Below are 17,886 nucleotides of genomic sequence, written 5' to 3'. Positions count from 1 at the left end.
GAATCAGTAATAATAGGATTTTATCCAGACCAGTGGTGCAACAAGGTCTTTCAAGGAGCAAACCCTCAGTTAAATGATTGAGCCTGGGATTGAACAGATCGCTTGCTTAAGCACCACATTTTGAAATTATGTTTATCTGCTGAAAATTTCAAGTAAATTCAAGTAATAAACTAAAACTTGAAGACACTGCTGACCTAGAGCCCATCCAACACGTTCAGGTACACACACCTGGCTTGGAGGACAGAGTCATTCAGCATCGGCCACACAGGCCAGAACACCCACAGTCAGCGGACCAGCCTGACTCACATAAGCTGTTGGCGATGTCTGAGCCTCTCTCAGGGTGGCCTGCCAGTCTAAGAGCCCTGAGCGCCTGCTGCTCTCCTCTCCCGCTCCTTCTCCAGCTCCCTGGTCAGACTGATCTGCTCTTCCAGCTGCCGCAGGTTCTCCCTTTTCCTGGCCTGCCGCTCCAGGTCCCGGACAACACCCTCCCGAAGTCTCTGCCGGAGATCCAGGGAGCAGCACGATCAGAACAAGAGCACCAACAGGTGGCTCTCACACTCCTTGAGACAACTCTGTCGGATTTGCAATTGATTTAACCCCTTAAACGTCTCTTTAAAGCACAGGAGGACTAGTTCATTCTTTTGACTAATTCACGACAAACACAAGTATAGATACACGGCTATGCGTGCACACATACACAAGATTCTGACATTCATCAGCTAAAACTAACTTACTGCAGTAGCAGCATAGCAACAGAGTGTTTTCATAGAAAAAACAACGTTTTTCAATTCACACTGTTGTTAATGTATTTAACAGGTCTGTGTCCAGAATTGTTTTAAATCTGTTGACCTTCAATTAACTCGCCCACATATCCTGTATCCAGTCGGTACCTCACAGGGAACCTCTTACGCCAAACTCTATGCATTGCTAAAAGTCCTTTATCCCCCCCCCAGACTTATTGGTGCATTCGTTTACAAGCCTTTGTCCGTGTAGAGAAGGAAACAAATGCTGCGACGATGTGAGTTCTCACGGGAATACAGCAGCAGAAGCTGAAACGCTATCGAAATAAACAAACCGGCCTGGGAAAGCTGAGGCGTCTCCGGGCTCTCACCTCTCGATCCAGACTTTGTTTGATGTGAACTCCCGCCACCGTTCCCAGAGTCAGAGCCAGAGAAATCCCTAACACCACCTTGGAGGTTGTAGACATAGCTAAAGGAATGCACTTAAAAATCCGAAACGCTCCAACACCACATTATCTGTCAAGGGCACTACTTCGAGTAAAACCAATGTGTTTTCACAGCAGACCCGTCCCGGCGCATGGCGATGACGCAATAATCGCGCAGTCAAAATCAATTGAGTATAGAACTATTCGAGGTTCACCACAGCGCGGTCAGGGACAGTCTGAAAGCGTTGAAGAGATGCACAACGTTGTACGTACCCAGGTCCTGGCAGGTGGCTTCACGTTTCCCCCCATAAGCTGACAGTACGAGCGCACACGAGTGATGAGAGTTTTTACTAACACACGATCTCCTATTATCTCTTCGTAGACAATTTTTTTTCATTATAATAAGATTTAATTCCAATTACTTTCATCGGGTATAAAACGTTCCCATTTATCAACTTGCTTAATTTACTGTCACAAATTTAAAAAAATATATATTTTATGAAAATGTTTGTCAGAGTAGATAAGATTGTACCACGTTTTTAATTCTGACAGAGGACAATAAAAACTCATATTAAGCACCTGAAACTACAAGGGAACCCAGGAGAAGCAGTACGTGAAATCAAGGACCTCCTGTCCTCTGCTCTGATCTCCCAGGCCAGAAACACAGTCCCGCAGGGTCTGCAGGTCCCTATGAAATTATTACCCATGAAGATAGAAAAGAATAATTAGTAATTAACACAATTCAAAATACTTTATTCATCCCCAGAGGGGCAATTTAAGAGTTTTATTTATTAGTAGTGACTTAAATGTAAATACAGTGGATCCTTTGCCGTGAAGGAACAGAACAAACATACAGTGCATCAAGATGACGGAGATTACAGACAAGCGTTTTCTTCAATCACAGGGGTCTCCCTGCTCTCCGAGGTCAATTTGAGGAATAAAACCCAGGGGTGCTGCCTACGCTGGGTTCTTTGTTTTCCCGTTTTTCCTTGCCTTGGCTATGGCTGTGTCCACACGTGCACGCGTGTGTTCACCCCAGTGCAACAAGCGCACGGGCTGCCTGGTTCCAGGCTCTGGCTCAGAACTGCCCCAACACCCTCGGCCACGACTGTTCACCACCGAGAACTGAAAAAGAAAACACTTTTTATTTGAAAACAACCAGAAAGGAAAGCGGGTGAACGTGACAAACGCACTGTTAGCCGCGGCAGCACGTGACGAGTGTGCGAAAAGGAAGCAGCCTGGAAGCCGTGTCCCGGTTAAGAGCTGTGCACTCCCGTGCTCTTCTCTCCCGCTCCCTCTACTGCTTCTCCAGGTACTCCTCCAGCCGGAAGAGCCACTTGGTCCAGTACTCCAGGCACAGCGCGGAGTCCATGAAGTGAGGGTGGGCAGGGGACCCGTCCTTGTAGGCCACCACAATCAGCCCGTCTTCCACCTGAAGGCAAGCAGAAGGGAAACAGGGAAACATGCACACCTCCATCTTGATTAAATGTAGTATATTTATTCCTGAGATCTTTGCAGTCTCTTTATAAAAGGCACTTCAGCAAATCGGCTTCTATGTGCAATCCTTTCTGTACTTCAGTGTACTGGAGTTTCATAACACTAGTTTCATCACAGGGCTCACAATTCACAGAACTCCAACTTCTCTAGCTAGATTACCAGTGACACCTTGAAACACGAAGAAACAGTAACTACTCAAAGTACATGAGATTAAAAATGTTTATATGACCAAAAAAAAACACAAATGAAAGAAGTCATCAGTTTTAATCACACAAACCTGAAAACCGTAGTTGTCATCATTGTTTATGGCTCCTATATAGGCTGCAACTTGCAAGGGGTTGTCAAACGTGTTGTGCAGAAGTGGCTTGGGCTTCTCTGAGGTCTTCCAGTCGATTACACACAGCTTCCCCCTGTGAGGAAAGAATCCTGGGTCACACCGTGTCTCTCATGAATCAGACACTCATAGACAGAGCTTCTGTGCTGTTGCTAAAAAAATCTAAAAATACATCTGAAAGAAAACACCACAGACGACAATTCCACCTAAATAAATATTAAAGACGATAATATTCTACAAGGATGATATTTAGCAAAAATGAAAGATACATTGATTTTCAGTTCACATGCCTGTGTGTGGTGACATTTACAGAGCATGATGGTCCTGCAGTGTTACAATTTCTCCATTTTCTCAGGAAGATTCTGGGGTGCCTAATTAAACACAGTATTACCTTTGAGCCTAGTAATGGCTGCCTTTCTCCTGTGTTTTGAAGGGAGAGAGCCTGGAGATCGATCCTCAATGTCAGAATAAGGAGTTCAATGCATCATGGGATGCCGCATGACCGAATCCAAGGAGCAAACTGACTGTTAAGAGGCCATTCACCTGTACTGGGCGACACAGTCCACCAGGCCGACGTACTGCAGAGTCTGATGGGTCACGGCACTCTCTATGGCGCGCACCCCGCTGATGTCCGCCAGCACGTGCTGCACACTCTGCATGTACCCACACACGCCCCCCGCAGGCGCCTCCGCCTCTTCGGTCACCTCTGTCGACATCAGGATGGCCTCGAGTGCTGCATGGAACTGCTTTCCTTGCCTAAAAAGATCTAGAGAGACAAATTTGACTAATTGAGCAGTCAGGTGTTTATAACAATCCACTGCTCAGCAGACAATTAAGAGATCCTTGCTTTCAGTGAGTATTTGTGGACAATATTCTTCTCAGTCAGGGTTCCTGCATTTATAAATATTACAGTCAGCTCCTTAGTCATCATGATGATTTTTGCCAGTTAAGCAAAGAACCTAATTATTTCTTAGTTACACACATATTTGATTTTATGAAGGTCTTTCAAAGTTGAAAACTCACAAAAATCTTTGTTAAAGGTAGTTACTGAAGAACACAAATGAATCTTATTAGAAGTATTACAGTTAAGATGTCAATTAATTAGACAAACTATATAATAGAGCTGTGAAGGTTAAAAATCAGAGGACAGTAAATCCAAGCGGAGCTTGAAGCCCCTGCTGCAGAAGGACTGAGGCCCAGGCTCAAACTCTGGTTCTCCTTGCTGGGGAAACAGAACTCCACAGCTGGAGCCTTCCCAGAGGACTGAGCTGCTCCAGCTTGGCACGGCGTGGCAGAGCTCCGCAGGCAGGGAAGACAAGCTCAGACACAGCGCCATGCCTCTGGGGCCTGATGTTCAGCCTTGACGCTGGAGCAGAGCTAGTTGGCTTACTGGCAGTGTACTCCTTGAAGCCTTCCTCTCCCAGCTCCCCGATCATCCTCTTCCTCCACCTCTCCAGGTAGAAAGCCTGCTCCAGGGGCATGCTGTGCTGCAGGATGCGTGTCACACTGGGGGCGGCGGGCCTGCCCTGGGCTTTCTGCAGGGCGATGCGCATGGGAGGTGGCAGCTCTGCCTCTGCGGTGTGCTGCTCCAGCACCTTCGCGTGGTTCAGCAAAGGGACGATGTTCTTCAGAGTCCTGGCCTCGGCTTCCTTAGCAGCAGGCTTGGATTTGACCACAGGTCCATAGAGCTGTCCGTCCTCTTCCTCTAGACTGGCTGGAGTCTGGTAGCTAACTTTCGAGGACACAACCGAGTGAACCAGCGAGGAGTATTTCTCCGTGTCCACGGAGTCGTACTGGCTGGACTTTCTGCGTCCATTCCAGGGGCAGGATGTGGATAAGCGCCGGACCACACTGAAGCTGCCCTGGGAAACCAGCGCGACGGACAAGCTCCGTGATTTCGCGCTCCTGACTGCGCTCAAGAGCCGATAGATCCTCATTCTCCCAGCACTCGGTTCACACCGAGCTCTTCTGCAGCTTCTTCTATATGTACAACCGCAGGAAACACGCCTTTAAAAGCCAAGGGAAATACATCAGTGACTCAATGAAAGTGAATTAAGAACCTAAGATATTTTATAGAATAAAAAGATTTTGATAAAACTAGTCAATACTGAAATGCAGTGCAAAATAAAAAAAAGCATGTGTCGTATTGCGCCAAGATTTGTTTTAGGTATAGTGGATATGTAGTGGAAACACCTCTATTAATATCTGAATACAACTTCAAATCAATTCATTAATTTGCATTATTATTGCATTACTAAATTCCATTTCAATCGTGGTTCATAACTCAGATGAATGAACTGGTAAATGGTTTCATGGTGAAGGTGTTGGACGGTTATACTGTCTACAAAATCCGTGTCAATAACATATCGAGTCACGTTCGTCAGTTTATTACAACACATCCCTGGTTCTCCGCATTTAACGTTTCACCGTGGAAAATAAACTTTGTACTTAGTATTAAAAAATAAAAAAACAGACACGAGGCCCTTTACTGTACAACAGTACCATATAGATGTAGCAATGAAAAAGACACCAGTAGATAACTGTAAGATATGAAGTTAAAGTGCACACAATCCCGATTCAATTCATTTTCATTCTTACCATTGAACTAGAACTAGGCGAGCGCCTGGGCATTGTTTTATTTCCGGTTGTGGGTGTCGGGAATCATAGTTTCTCGTGGCGCCAAAGACTTCAGTCCACGTCTGTAAACTACAGATCCCACAGTGTAGTACTTCCGCTCGTGTGCGTCTTTCAATCCCGTCCGTGTGGGTACAGCAAGTTCCTGCCTCGACTGGAGTTAACTGAAACGATGGGATCTGCTGTGATTAACAAGCAATCTATACAATAGGAGCGCGGTAGTCGCTGACCCCCCGCCAATCGGAAGCGGTGGTGGGCGGGGCTTGAGCAGGGTTAGTGGAAGTGGTGGAGTGACAGGGACGGTACGGCGAAACGGCGGAGGGAGGTATCTGGGCAGCTGTGAGTTGATGTACCAACTTACTATCACTGTGCGAAAAGCTTTTGGGTTCTGAGATAGTTGCTATTTCGACGTCGTTTCGCATAAGATGGCATCAGTTCCCGAGGAAATGGAAAACGACAAGGTAAGGAAGAAATGCCGGAGTTACTGGAAAAGTGTTGTTTTCCACAGACAGCTGGCCATCCGCAGCTCGAGTCATGTGGGTTTCCTGTTCAGGACGCGCTTCCAGCGGAGTCGGTCTGTGAAGTTCAGCGGCGCCTTGCGCTGTGGGATCCGGGGAGGTTCAGATCAAGAAACCGCAGATCCTCGCCCTGCTGCCCTGCGTGTCAGCAAGCATAAGACTGATAGAAGAATTGTATGTCGTTCACTTCTGGTGTTTAGTCAGTTCTCTCGAAAGTGTAGCAATAAACTTCCCATTCCGGATGCTCCGTTTTTGGATTTTTGTCCGTTAAAAAAGCTGTAGCCCCTGAGATCGTGTTAAAGAAGTTAGCTGATCAAATTTCAGCATTCCTTATATGAAATTCCTTATTAAGTGGTAGCGATTGATGCATTGATTGTATGGTGAATTATTGCACCCGTGGTCTGTTAATGAAAGAGAAGGTTTAGGATGCTTGCAAGAGATTGAAATTGCACTTTGCAGAGGGGCTGTCGATTGAGAGCAACCTATCTCCAGTCTTTTCGTTGTGGTTTTGGTTATAAATATCAGTTTTTACTCCACTGCTGCTCTTCTTCTGCACTGGCCTCTGTGGGTCATGGAGAGAGCCGTTCCCAAGGATAAGATGAGATGCTGAGGCCTACTGCTTCAAAGAAAGAGCTTGCAGATTTGGGCAGGTTGTTGGTGGACCAGTAGGTGGCACACAGCCCCCTGGACAGGAATTTCCAAACTGTTATGGTGGCCAGGGACACTGTAGGAGGTGCTATCCCCTCTGAAATGCCCATGTCGGTATGTGATTGAGTGTAAACTCTGGTGCAGTCCTGCAGAGGATGATGCAGTGTTAACATACACAGGTATCGGGCAGAAAAGGTTTAGTTACAGGCATCCTCAGATATGAAGTTTCAGCTCTCTCTGCGGGTTGTCCTAGTGACTGTTAGCAGCAGCTCGAAAGGACTTGCATTGCAAGAGGTTGTGGAGAACACAGTAAATGTCCGGGATAGGAAGGTGTTTTCCAAGTCACCAGCTGGGCCCCTGGTTGCCTGTCTTGGCTGGGCAGTTAATTGAATTAGCTTTTGATGACATTTTCTTCTCCATGCGACTTGGATGCTTTGTGTCTTTATTATGAGTGTGCAAGAGTTAATAAAGCACAGGGAGAAACCTCAGGAGTCAGCATTTCACAGGTCCTGTTTGTTTAAAACTTCCTGAAAGGCATTCCAGAGGAAACGGTTATTTCCAGCTTATCCTTTCTGCCCTTTCTGCTGAGTCATCAGTCCACACAGTGCAGTCAGCTGTTTAAAGCACAGACTCAAGAGTACTTTGAACTTCTTAAGGTTTTAGCAGTGGCTCTTAGATCTGTAGTTTTCTTTGTTTCAAAATAATCTCAGAAGAAGATTACCAGCTCATGAACTCACTTTATTTGATCTTGTCCTGCTCACTATTGAGAGAGTTAATTGAATCACTGAATCGTTTCCACAGCCTGGTTGGGAAGTTTGTTCCGAATCCCCACATTTTTAAAGAAGACATACCTCCTTGTTTGAGTTTCTAAATAACTCCCATTTTCCTTTTCAGTCCTTGCTTCCTTTTTGATCCCATAGTAAGATTACCTTGTTAGATTTGACATTGAGATATTCCTCTGGGTTTGGTGAGCTGTGGTCTGGTCCACACAGCCTCCTCGGTTCAGGACGAGAGGAACAAGTCTGTGTCTGTCATGAAGTTCTATGGCCTGTCATTGAACTCTTTCTAGAGCAGGATCATCTAGACCTTGAGTTACTGGCCCTATGGGAATCGTGGGATTGACTCATCATATTTTTGATTCAAAAGTGATTGCTGGACATGTGATATCAACACAGATATCAATGTGGCCAGTGTACCATTCACCATTCCATACGTGTATAAGCTACAAGTGCACAGAAACCCTGTTTTTATAGTCTTAGTCAGGTACACAGAAATGGGGTGTGTTGAGATTTGTGCATCATATATGGGTACCATGTGTTTGCAATGAGCACCTTGAGGTTTAAATATCACTGATTCTCGTTTGGACTCGAGATATGTGTAACCTGATGCAGTTTCATACTGTACGCCTGTCAAGTTATGTCAGCCAGTGTGAGACACTTCCTGCTAGTGTCAGCGCAGGCGAGTGCAGTTGTATTGCTGCAGCCACACATCTGGCTAGCCGGTGAGTTTAGAAGGAATGTCAACAGAAAGATGTTTGTAGGGCTGGGTTTTCCTACACCTTGAAATGAATAGGACCTTTAAAAGCTTCTGTATGGCAAACGTTGTATTGGCACATAGCTGTTCGTGTCCCAGTCGTGGTGTGACAAGGCCAGGAGGTGGCTGATTCACTCCAGGACTTCAGACCACCTCTGCTTGTTTAGTGGCTCTCCAGGGGGCATGATAAATCAAAACAGATCATTGAAATATGGGGGGATGAGAATAACATAATTTTTCTGCTTTGGCAGCCTTCTAATCTGAGCTAACAAATGGTGTGGAAAAGTGCCATTTGGATGCACGTCTCTGAGAAACATCTGGAGTTGTTGAAACTCTTGTGGAACGTGTAGCCAGATGTTTTAGCTGTTCCCATTAGAATTGGATTCTCTGCATCGTAAGCTCTCCTCCCTGAGGTCTAACAAATGTTATCAAATTTTCCCATTAGGTAGTCATTTAATTCTGGTCTTTTTGCATGTTTTAACTTCCTCCACTGCCTCTTTGTCCTTTCATTATAACACAGCCGGTGTGGAAATGCTGTTATGATGAATTATTAATCAGGGAAAACAGTTTATTTCCAGGCTTTTGCTTCTGAGTCTGGAAGAACGTTAAACACAAGCATGTTGCACATCTGAGTGTAGCTTCCCTATTTAAATACTTTAAGAAATACTCCTCTGTGCTGCTGTAGCATTCTGAGGTGCAGGAGTGCTACTTCAGCTTCAGCTCAGGGAACAGAGATCCCTTTGCTATTAAGTACTGCCTTGTCAGTTTGGCTCTTTGGCTGTTTTGCAGACAGTGTGCATTCTGACTTGCAGGGGCAGAACACAGCCCTGGTTGCCAAATACTCTGCAGTCTGTTGCAAGACACCACACATCACATGGGCAGGTCCCGATTGTGCGAGTGCCTTAGCAGTCAGCTGCTGTGATGTGTCCTGCCCAGGGCTCAGGATGTTTCTGCAGCACTGCATGGTTAAGAATAGTGCTCTTGATGTGTCCCAGATTCTCAGATATTTCAGGTGTTTTTTTAGTCATCTGATTTTCGATTCAAAATTATTCTTGCTAATAGCTGTTGTAGAAACATGTTTCATCCAAGTCATTTCCATCTTAAAAATGTTTAAAATACTTCTTGCATTTCACCAGTGTGCTTGGAACACTATCGGCAAAGGGGAATTTGTCTGTGAACATTTTCAGCAGTGTGTAGTGATAAAGATGGCTTGCTTGCCACCAGCCTGTGCAGTCTCTCCTTCACTCTGCCTCCAGGTGCGCTCAGTCTCCGTGGATCTGAACAACGACTCCTCCCTCATGATCGACATTCCCGACGCCCTGTGTGAGCGAGACAAGGTCAAGTTCACAGTGCACACCAAGGTAAGGGTGCCGGAGGAAGGACTTCACGGTCTTGGATTCTTGATATATAGAGTCAGAAACGACAGGCCACGTAGTCCCTGAACTTCAACGTAATGATGCAGCATGAAAGCATGAAGATTGTCCATTGTTTTCTGAGTGCTGATTTATTCATCTTCTTGATCCGCTCCTCCTTCGTGAGCAGACATCAGCGCGTGCTCTGCTTGGCCCTTTGTCGAGCAGCTCAGCATGGGTCCTGCCTGGGAAACACGTTCTTCCTTTGTGCTGATCTTTCTCCTGGCTGTGTTTCAGACCACGCTGGGCACCTTCCAGAAGCCGGAGTCCTCGGTGCCCAGGCAGCACGAGGACTTCATCTGGCTGCATGACACCCTGGTGGAGACGGAGGAGTACGCCGGCCTTATTGTGAGTGTCCAGCGGCGGCCCTGGAGGCTTGTTGGGGAGTCGACATTCATATTCCCGACCTAGCTGGGAGGTTTGCTTGTCACTGTTACAATCCTGTAAAAAGGTGATAGTTGCAGAAGAAAACAATGAAGGGCTCTGATCCTCCCAAGCCTTTTTGCAGAGCTGTGTCTGCAGCCCCTGTGTTGCCTGGCCCCTGTGCTCACTGGAGTCCTGTGTCCCCACAGATCCCCCCAGCACCCCCGAAGCCCGACTTCGAGAGCCCCCGGGAGAAGATGCACAAGCTGGGGGAAGGGGAGGCCTCCATGACGAAGGAGGAGTACGCCAAGATGAAGCAGGAGCTGGAGGCGTAAGAAGAAGCCCGGCAGTTCCTGGGGTTCAGGCGGGGTCAGGGTGGGGTTACGGGAAGCAGAGCCCCGGGCGGCCTGAGGGTCTGGTCCTGCTCAGAGAACTGCGCTGGCCTCTGTAGCCTGAGCGGCTGCTCTAAAACTAGCCAGCAGTGATGAGGGCTGGGTTCAGGGCTGTGTGGTGCAGGAGTACCAGGTGCGTCTCTGCAGTCCTGGGCAGGACAGACTGGGAGAGCTCACACTCCTCAGGGGTATTGACAGTCAGCTGCAGTGACCAAGGTTCAGGCTACTAATTCAAACAACGTTCCTCCTCGTGGAGCCTCCCTAGAAGTCTCCCATGACGTTATCTCTCACTTGCGCTAGGGAGTACCTGGCAGTGTTTAAGAAGACAGTGCAAGTCCATGAAGTGTTCCTGCAGAGACTCTCCTCTCATCCCGTGTTCAGCAAAGATCGCAACTTCCAGATATTCCTGGAATACGAGCAGGATGTAAGCAGCTTTCTTTCATTTCCTCTTCCCCAGTACGCGCAGGAAGTAGAGAGGGGGTGCTTGCTTTCCGTTTTGAATTTCCTTTCAAACACCCTGCATTTTTCAGTGAGAGTGAATTAGCATTTGGCAGAAGCATTGTGCTGAGGTCTTCACAAACCCTAGTTTCAAGGTACTTAGAGGCTTCTTGATGTGAGGAATCTGTGACATCAGGTTGCACGTTGTCCTTTTTATCTGATGCAGAGTGGTTCAGATTTGATGCTGATATTGATTTAGAATCATGTGCGTTCCTGACCGAAAGCTGTTTGTCACAGAAGGCACAGACACAGCGGAGTCTGGTATCTTGGCCTTGTGTGTTGTGCCTGGCCTGAGCTCTGACAGTCATACAAAAAGGTGGCTGTTTTTACAGCGGGCCGAAGGACACCTGGGGGAAACTTGAACAGTAGCTCTGTTTTAATTCTGTTTCTGGTGGGTGTACACTGGGCCTCTTTCTGGTGATTAGTCTTAGAATCTGTGGTTTCCTGTTACACAAATACTGTTCCGAATCTGAATCTTAAACTTTATTATAAAACGAACCCACAAATGAGTATAGTGCAGAGCCTTTGTCAGCTGTTTTCTTAAGATCTAAGATCACTTTATTGTCCGTATACAATTTCTTGTATTAGGAATTTGTCTTTTCGCAGACCCCAACTTGCTCTCCGTGAGACACACAGACACACAGAGAGAAGCTCGTGGTCAGAGCGCAGGGTCAGCCATTTAAACGGCGCCCCTGGAGCAGTTGTTTTTTTTTATATATATCATAATGTAAAATTAAGATAGGCAAACTAAGAACTGCAGGCACAGAGATAATTCATACAAGTTGAACAAGGCCATTTTGCGTCAGAGAGACCAGAGAAGCTGCAGACATTATTCCCAGAATATTGAAGAAAAACAAAACTAGGCCAGCAGGATCTTGTATCTTGGTGTTGCCCCACCCAGGCTTCGAGCTGTCGCCCCCTTCAAGCAATCTCTTCACTGTTGGAAAAATCCAAGTTCAAAATCTGGGCTTCTCTTTTAGTGTTACTTTCTATTATGAGACTGATTGCAGGCCTGCATGTGAATAGCACAAGACTTGTAGATGCCAAAGCTCTTTTCTCGGTTCGCTCTTGTGCAGCTCAGCGTCCGGAGAAAGAACGCTAAGGAGATGTTTGGGGGTTTCCTGAAGAACATGGTGAAGACTGCGGACGAAGTTATCATCTCTGGGATAAGGGTCAGTTGTGTTTCCTCCTAAATGAGCTCCCACCTGGCGCCAAAACACTGTCAGGGACTTGTGGGCCAGACCTGCTGCGCAGCACTGTCTCGCTCAGAGGGGTCTCGAGATAAACATACGAGATGCAGGCCAGTGAGGGGGTGAGTTAAGCACCTTCATTTCGCCTCACTTGCACTCAACATACCAGAATTACCTGTAGAATAACAAATTACAGGGGCCATACCAGCATCTGAGCAGTTTCTACCCCATTATTCCACCTCTGAGGGAATAGAGGTGGAATAGATGTGCCATTATCCTGTTTTCTCCTTGTCTTCACCTCTTGTCTCAATCAGTGGAGCTGATTAATGATTTACAGTTATGAAAGCAAAATAAATTGGTAATTCCAATGCTGGAATGTCAGTTTTCCTAGGAGAGCAGTGTTTTGTATGGTGCTTAACCAATTCCTGTCTTCCAGGAGGTGGATGACTTTTTCGACCAGGAAAAGACTTTCCTCCTCGACTATTTCAGCAAGATCAAAGACTCCACTGCCAAAGCCGAGAGAATGACCCAGTCCCACAAAAGTGTGTTTTTATTTCACTTTCTTGTCCTTGTTAAGATTCTTAATGAACTGTTGTTTTACGAATGGCCTGATTGCTCCTCTTTGCTTCCTCAGATGTGGCTGATGATTACATCCTTATCTCGACCACCCTGAACAGCCTGTCTGCAGGTGAAAACACAGTGCTGAAGGGGTGAGATCCCATCCACACTGTCTTATAACAACCTTAAGATCTGTCACAATCTGAAAGGAATTACTAACAAGTCATTTATTGTCCTATACTGGAACTGTGCTTTACCTGATTTATATTACATCTACTTGTTCAAAGATGGGATTTTAAAGCCTGATCTTTCACCTGTCGTAGGCACCTGGTAAAGCTAGCAGAGCTGTTTGAGAAGCTGAAGGTAAGACTTGGGTTTGGTAATTATTTGCTTTAATAGAATTTATAAAATTGTGGATAATATTTTTAGTCCTAATTTGGAACAGAAGCCCTGGCTGAATCATTTATAAGGCAACACAGCAGGCAAGGGAACTGAAAGCTGTTCAGGTAGCCTTGACTTATGGTATGCTGAGAACCCTGCGTGACGCTCTTCTCGGAGAGAGGACACGGCTGTTCCTGCTCACTTTCTGTTTCCTGTGATCCTGCAGAAAGTGGAAGCGCGAGTGGCTTCGGACCAGGAGCTGAAGCTGACTGAGCTGCTGAGATACTACATGAGAGACATACAGGCAGCCAAGGTAAGCGTGTGGCTCAGAGCTGTGGTGTGACACGTCCACGCATGCCAGGGAACCACACTGTATGGGTTGTTCTCTCCCGTCAGGACCTGCTGTACCGGCGCGCGCGGGCGCTGGCCAACTACGAGAACTCCAACAAGGCCCTGGATAAGGCCCGCCTGAAAAGCAAGGATGTGAAGCAAGCGGAGGAACAACAGCAGCTGTGCTGTCGGAAATTCGAAATGCTCTCCGAGTCGGCGAAGAAAGGTACCCTGTCGCTAAGGGCTCTGTGTCCTCACTGTGCACTAGCTAGCAGGTTCCAGGTAGTCCTTCCAGCATGTTTCACAGCAGGATTTTGCAGCACCAAGCTTGTTTGTGACATGACTGCCTGATAATCAAGTCAGTTGTACGGACAGCGGGTTATATCAGACCCTGGACAGGGACAGACTGGCCAAACCGCTACATTCTAAAATATGTCCTTAATCAGGGGTGCTCAGTCGTTGTCCTGTGGGGCATTTGTGTTTGTGAGCTTTTATTCCATCTCAGCTCTTAATGAGCCAAATGAACTGGTTAACATGGACCAAATCAACAGCTTCTCCTTGCTCTCCAGATACTGCCACTTTAAAGAGGCCTTGAAATGCTACAGACACCCCGGCCTTCTGAGACCAGGGTGGCCCACTCTTGTCCTGGATATTGACCTCCAGTCATTACTGGGTTTTGAAGAGTTTTCCTGCCCCACGCCACAATCAGCTCTGTGTGGTTTTATCTTCTAACCCAGAGTGCTTAAGCATCACAGCTGGGATGAACTGCTGTGCTGTGTGAGGTGTGAGCTGTGGTGCTCCACAGAAACACCCAGAGCTACAGCAGCAGTGGGGTAGTGCTGACCATGCAGTGAAAAATACACTGTTAAAGGAACAGGAACTGGGAGATGATAAGATTTTCCAGAAGCACATTCTATTTTAGGACAGATTAGTTTCTTTGCATTTGTTCCCACAGTTGTGGATGAATAAGAGCCTGCAGTGTGTAAGTTTTGGTAGGAAGAATAGAGCCCGTCGTGTGATTCTCTCTCATTTCTCTCCAAAGGCCCTGGGCTCTCTTGTCCAGGGTGGAGAAACAGAAAACGCCAGTGAACGATGAGAAAAGCCTGCGTGTTGTGCAGATAAAAAATCCTTGTTTTGTCGTTTTACAGAACTAACAACCTTCAAGGCACGCAGAGTGGTGGCTTTTCGCAAGAATCTCATAGAAATGGCCGAGTTAGAAATCAAACATGCCAAAGTAAGTTCTCATCGCAGTGAAAGTGTGCACGTTTAAAATCTAGGTCAAATTAATGCTAAATATAACTTAAATTCTCATTGTTTCTTATTATTCCAATTGTTTTTTCTTATCTTTGCTCTGTAAAAAAAAGATTTTAGAGAATTGGAAGCAGAACATAATGTACAGAAGTCACGCTTAGTATTCTCTGTGCTGCTTTTATTTCCAGAGCAACATGTCTCTCCTACAAAACTGCATTGAGCTGCTGAAGACCAACTGAGGGTGCAGGCTGGTGCAGTTTAGGGCTGAGCAGGAGCTCTGGGGGCCGTGGTCAGTCTCCACAGCACCTGCGCAGCTGCCTCTGTGTTTACAAGACCAGCCTTCCCTGTACTGAACCTCCCAGCCTCTTCTCCCTCTCTGTCTTGTCCAACGGGCAGCTTCGTTTGTGTGTCTCCCGTGTGCTGGGGGGTGGTGAAGAAATTCTGTGCCAGTTTTGCAAAAGGCTTCCAGGTGGCAGACCTGCTAAATCAAGCTCACTAGTATTAAATAATTCAAAATTGATGCAAAGGAAACATTTCATCTTTCAGCCATCTGAATGTCTTCAGGTCATAAGCTAGAGGGCTGCTAACTGGAGGAGCCTGGTGAAACTGTCCTCTGTCTCTTATTGTCCCCGCAGTCCTTTTCAAAACACGTGAAACAAAGCCATGCTTGCACCTTCTTCTCGCGCTGCTGTTTGACTGGTAACTGTGGGAATCCAGTCGATGTGAGTTTTCCCCTAGAGGCTCTCTGCCACGCAACCGCGGGGCCTGCGGCCTGTAAGGCATCCTGCTGAGCACAGTTGCAACAGCATGACGATGTTGAGCTGCAGGGAAAAACAACGTGCTGGTTTTTCAGGAGCCTACAGGAGTTTGGCACTTGGCGGCTCAGGAATCCAGCCCTCCACTCCTCAGGAGGCTAGGAGCTAGGAGGACTGCAGTCTCCGGTGCTGTGACGGGGCCCTCAGCCAGTGGACAGGGCATCCTGGCAGCATGAGAAAGTCCTGCCAGGAGTTAGAAAACCGCTTTTTCTATGTTGGCGTCCACATACATTTTAAAAACCTCTGTTCTGCGTGCAAACAGGGTCCTGTAGTCCACAGTCCCTCAGCCAGCTGGGAAACAGCGCCCCTCTGTGGCGTGGCCACACTCCTGCCTGCACCGTTGTTATAAGAGCTGTATCTGTCCGCCGTTAGAAGCGCGGCGTGGGGACCCCACGTTAGACCGTGACGGCGCCGTCATCCGAGCTCAGGAGCAACTGTCGATTCTGAAACTGGGGGGTCGAAAAGGAAAAGCAGTTGGCCGTCCCATATTGTTTTTTCGTACTGAACGGCGCGTGTTGTAACGCGAGGGGCGCGAAGGAATGTACCATCCCACAGCACCCGCGATGCAGACAGACGGGTTTGGAAGTCCTATGTGCCTACGCCGTCCTGTCCTGCAAGCGCTCTGAGGCGTTTCGAGACTGTTTCTCCCCTCGGTTCCGCCTCGGACAGGCGCATGTGCCCTCGCCCAGCTCCTCGTGTCCGGTCATCTCTATGCACAGCGTACGGGGCCGTGTCTGGGATAGATATGCATTAATTTGTTTTGTAGTTTTACAATTGCGTGGTGTTGAATTCTTCGGATAGTACCAAGCTTATTTACCTGTGGAAGCGACACTTTGTAAGGGACCAAAATGTTTAATCTTGTCACACTAATAAAAACGAAGCAATAATAATAAAAATGTATTACGTCATTATAGAAAGAATGTCAGTATCTCATCGGCAAGTGGAAATTATGTTTTTTTATAACTGTTTCTAATAGAGAAAAAACTTTCAGACTCTTTAGATGTGATTCCTCCCGCAGAATGGCTGGAGTTGTTCGTTTTATGAAGAAACTTGTAATACTGAAAACACTTAAATAAAGGACTCTAGCCATTCTGATCTGTGCACGAGTCTTTATCACACGGACACGGGGACACTCTTGTGAGTTAAAGTGTTAAAAAGTAGACGTTTCTGAAACACATTATGCCTTGAATGTGCAATTAATTATTTTTTCACACATAGTATTTTTTTGTATATCATCAATACACCATTACAGCCTTCTACATGGGAACTTCTACTAAGTAGGTACTTGCTGTAGCAATTTTTTTTAAGTGCAGAGATATTCTAATGTAAACAGATGAAGCTGCAACTTAATTTCTTATCATCAGAGGGCAGTGTTTGACCATCTCCAGAATGTAATGGCACACGAGGCTAAAGCTACGTGGCTATTCTTCAGCAGCTAAAGTGTGCTGATGGTGAGTGAAGACTTTGTGTCGCTCTGCTGAGCTGTTATACGAGCCATACTTTCACACAGTCTGCTGTACTCTTTCCTGCAAGGATTACCATTCACCGAGCTGGAGAGAAGAACATGGATCTCTGATCTCTGGTCCTGAGTCGCTACTGACTTGAACATTTCCTACAGACTGGGTTAATTCAGCTCACAGCATTACTTTCAGATCATGTGCTTGAACACACATTGGGTCAATGTTTGTAAAGGTCCTGCAGGTTTCATAGAAACTGTACTGTGTTTGGCAATTAAAGACCTGGAAACAGTGAAAATGCAGCTTTGTTCATACAAAAAGGCTGCTGCAGGATTCCAATACAATAATTCCCTCAGTTCGCCTTTTAAAAGGCAACTCTGGTGTTTAATTTGAGTGCCACAAGCTATGTTTTGCTCCACAATACACATCGAAATCAATTCAATTTTGGAAACTTCCAGCAGAGTCCATGTCCTGAGCTGCTACTGATCTGAACATTTCCTACAAACTAGGTTGTCAGCTCACAGCATTTCTTTTGGACCATGTGATCAAACATATTGTAGATTGGGTCAATTTAGGTTTAAATCAAACCTCCAAAATCTGGAAATAGCAAAGCTGGGTTATTTGCTCTTAATTTGTGTCCATTTATTTCATCTTGCTTTGCAAGGTCATTCTGCCACACAACCTAAGCAAGGAGGAGTACAGCAGGGAAACCAAGGCCTAAAAGAGCCCAGTAGACCAGGACTCTAGACCTGGAACACTGCAGGAGAGCTGGGTTGGCACTGCTCTCCTTATTACATTTGGTTTAATGCATTAAGTCAACAGCAATGTTTGCTTTTCCTCTAGGCGGTTTACATACCGGAATGCTATCTTTGTCTTCTGTAAATACCCTCTGTGCTGGAGATCCTGTTCA

At 46.4% G+C, this 17,886-nt stretch overlaps 3 protein-coding genes across 3 annotated transcripts; 1 reads left to right on the top strand and 2 right to left on the bottom strand.

Annotated features, from left to right (window-relative positions):
* Positions 1-353: 353 nt before the first annotated feature.
* On the bottom strand, positions 354-1,246 carry pet117 (PET117 cytochrome c oxidase chaperone). The gene is made up of 2 exons (XM_088933729.1): positions 1,112-1,246; positions 354-497 (listed from the first exon to the last, which is right to left on the bottom strand). The coding sequence occupies exons 1-2, from the start codon at positions 1,205-1,207 to the stop codon at positions 354-356; spliced, it is 240 nt and encodes a 79-aa protein (XP_088789855.1). The 5' UTR covers positions 1,208-1,246.
* Positions 1,247-1,916: 670 nt separating this feature from the next.
* On the bottom strand, positions 1,917-5,788 carry mgme1 (mitochondrial genome maintenance exonuclease 1). Its single transcript, XM_088933711.1, has 5 exons — positions 5,595-5,788; positions 4,387-5,003; positions 3,540-3,762; positions 2,940-3,072; positions 1,917-2,597 (listed from the first exon to the last, which is right to left on the bottom strand). Exons 2-5 carry the CDS (start codon positions 4,931-4,933, stop codon positions 2,463-2,465), a joined length of 1,038 nt encoding a protein of 345 aa, XP_088789837.1. The 5' UTR covers positions 4,934-5,003; positions 5,595-5,788; the 3' UTR covers positions 1,917-2,462.
* Positions 5,789-5,884: 96 nt separating this feature from the next.
* snx5 (sorting nexin 5) lies at positions 5,885-16,611 on the top strand. Its single transcript, XM_088933710.1, has 13 exons — positions 5,885-6,091; positions 9,586-9,690; positions 9,979-10,089; positions 10,314-10,435; positions 10,797-10,920; positions 12,071-12,166; positions 12,621-12,726; positions 12,819-12,894; positions 13,066-13,105; positions 13,350-13,436; positions 13,520-13,679; positions 14,602-14,687; positions 14,893-16,611. Exons 1-13 carry the CDS (start codon positions 6,056-6,058, stop codon positions 14,941-14,943), a joined length of 1,200 nt encoding a protein of 399 aa, XP_088789836.1. The 5' UTR covers positions 5,885-6,055; the 3' UTR covers positions 14,944-16,611.
* Positions 16,612-17,886: the final 1,275 nt, after the last annotated feature.

Source organism: Atractosteus spatula, chromosome 15 (assembly GCF_055471065.1).
Source record: "Atractosteus spatula isolate fAtrSpa1 chromosome 15, fAtrSpa1.hap1, whole genome shotgun sequence".
In the NCBI taxonomy this organism is placed as follows: domain Eukaryota; kingdom Metazoa; phylum Chordata; class Actinopteri; order Semionotiformes; family Lepisosteidae; genus Atractosteus; species Atractosteus spatula.
This window is presented reverse-complemented; position numbering and strand designations above follow the sequence as displayed.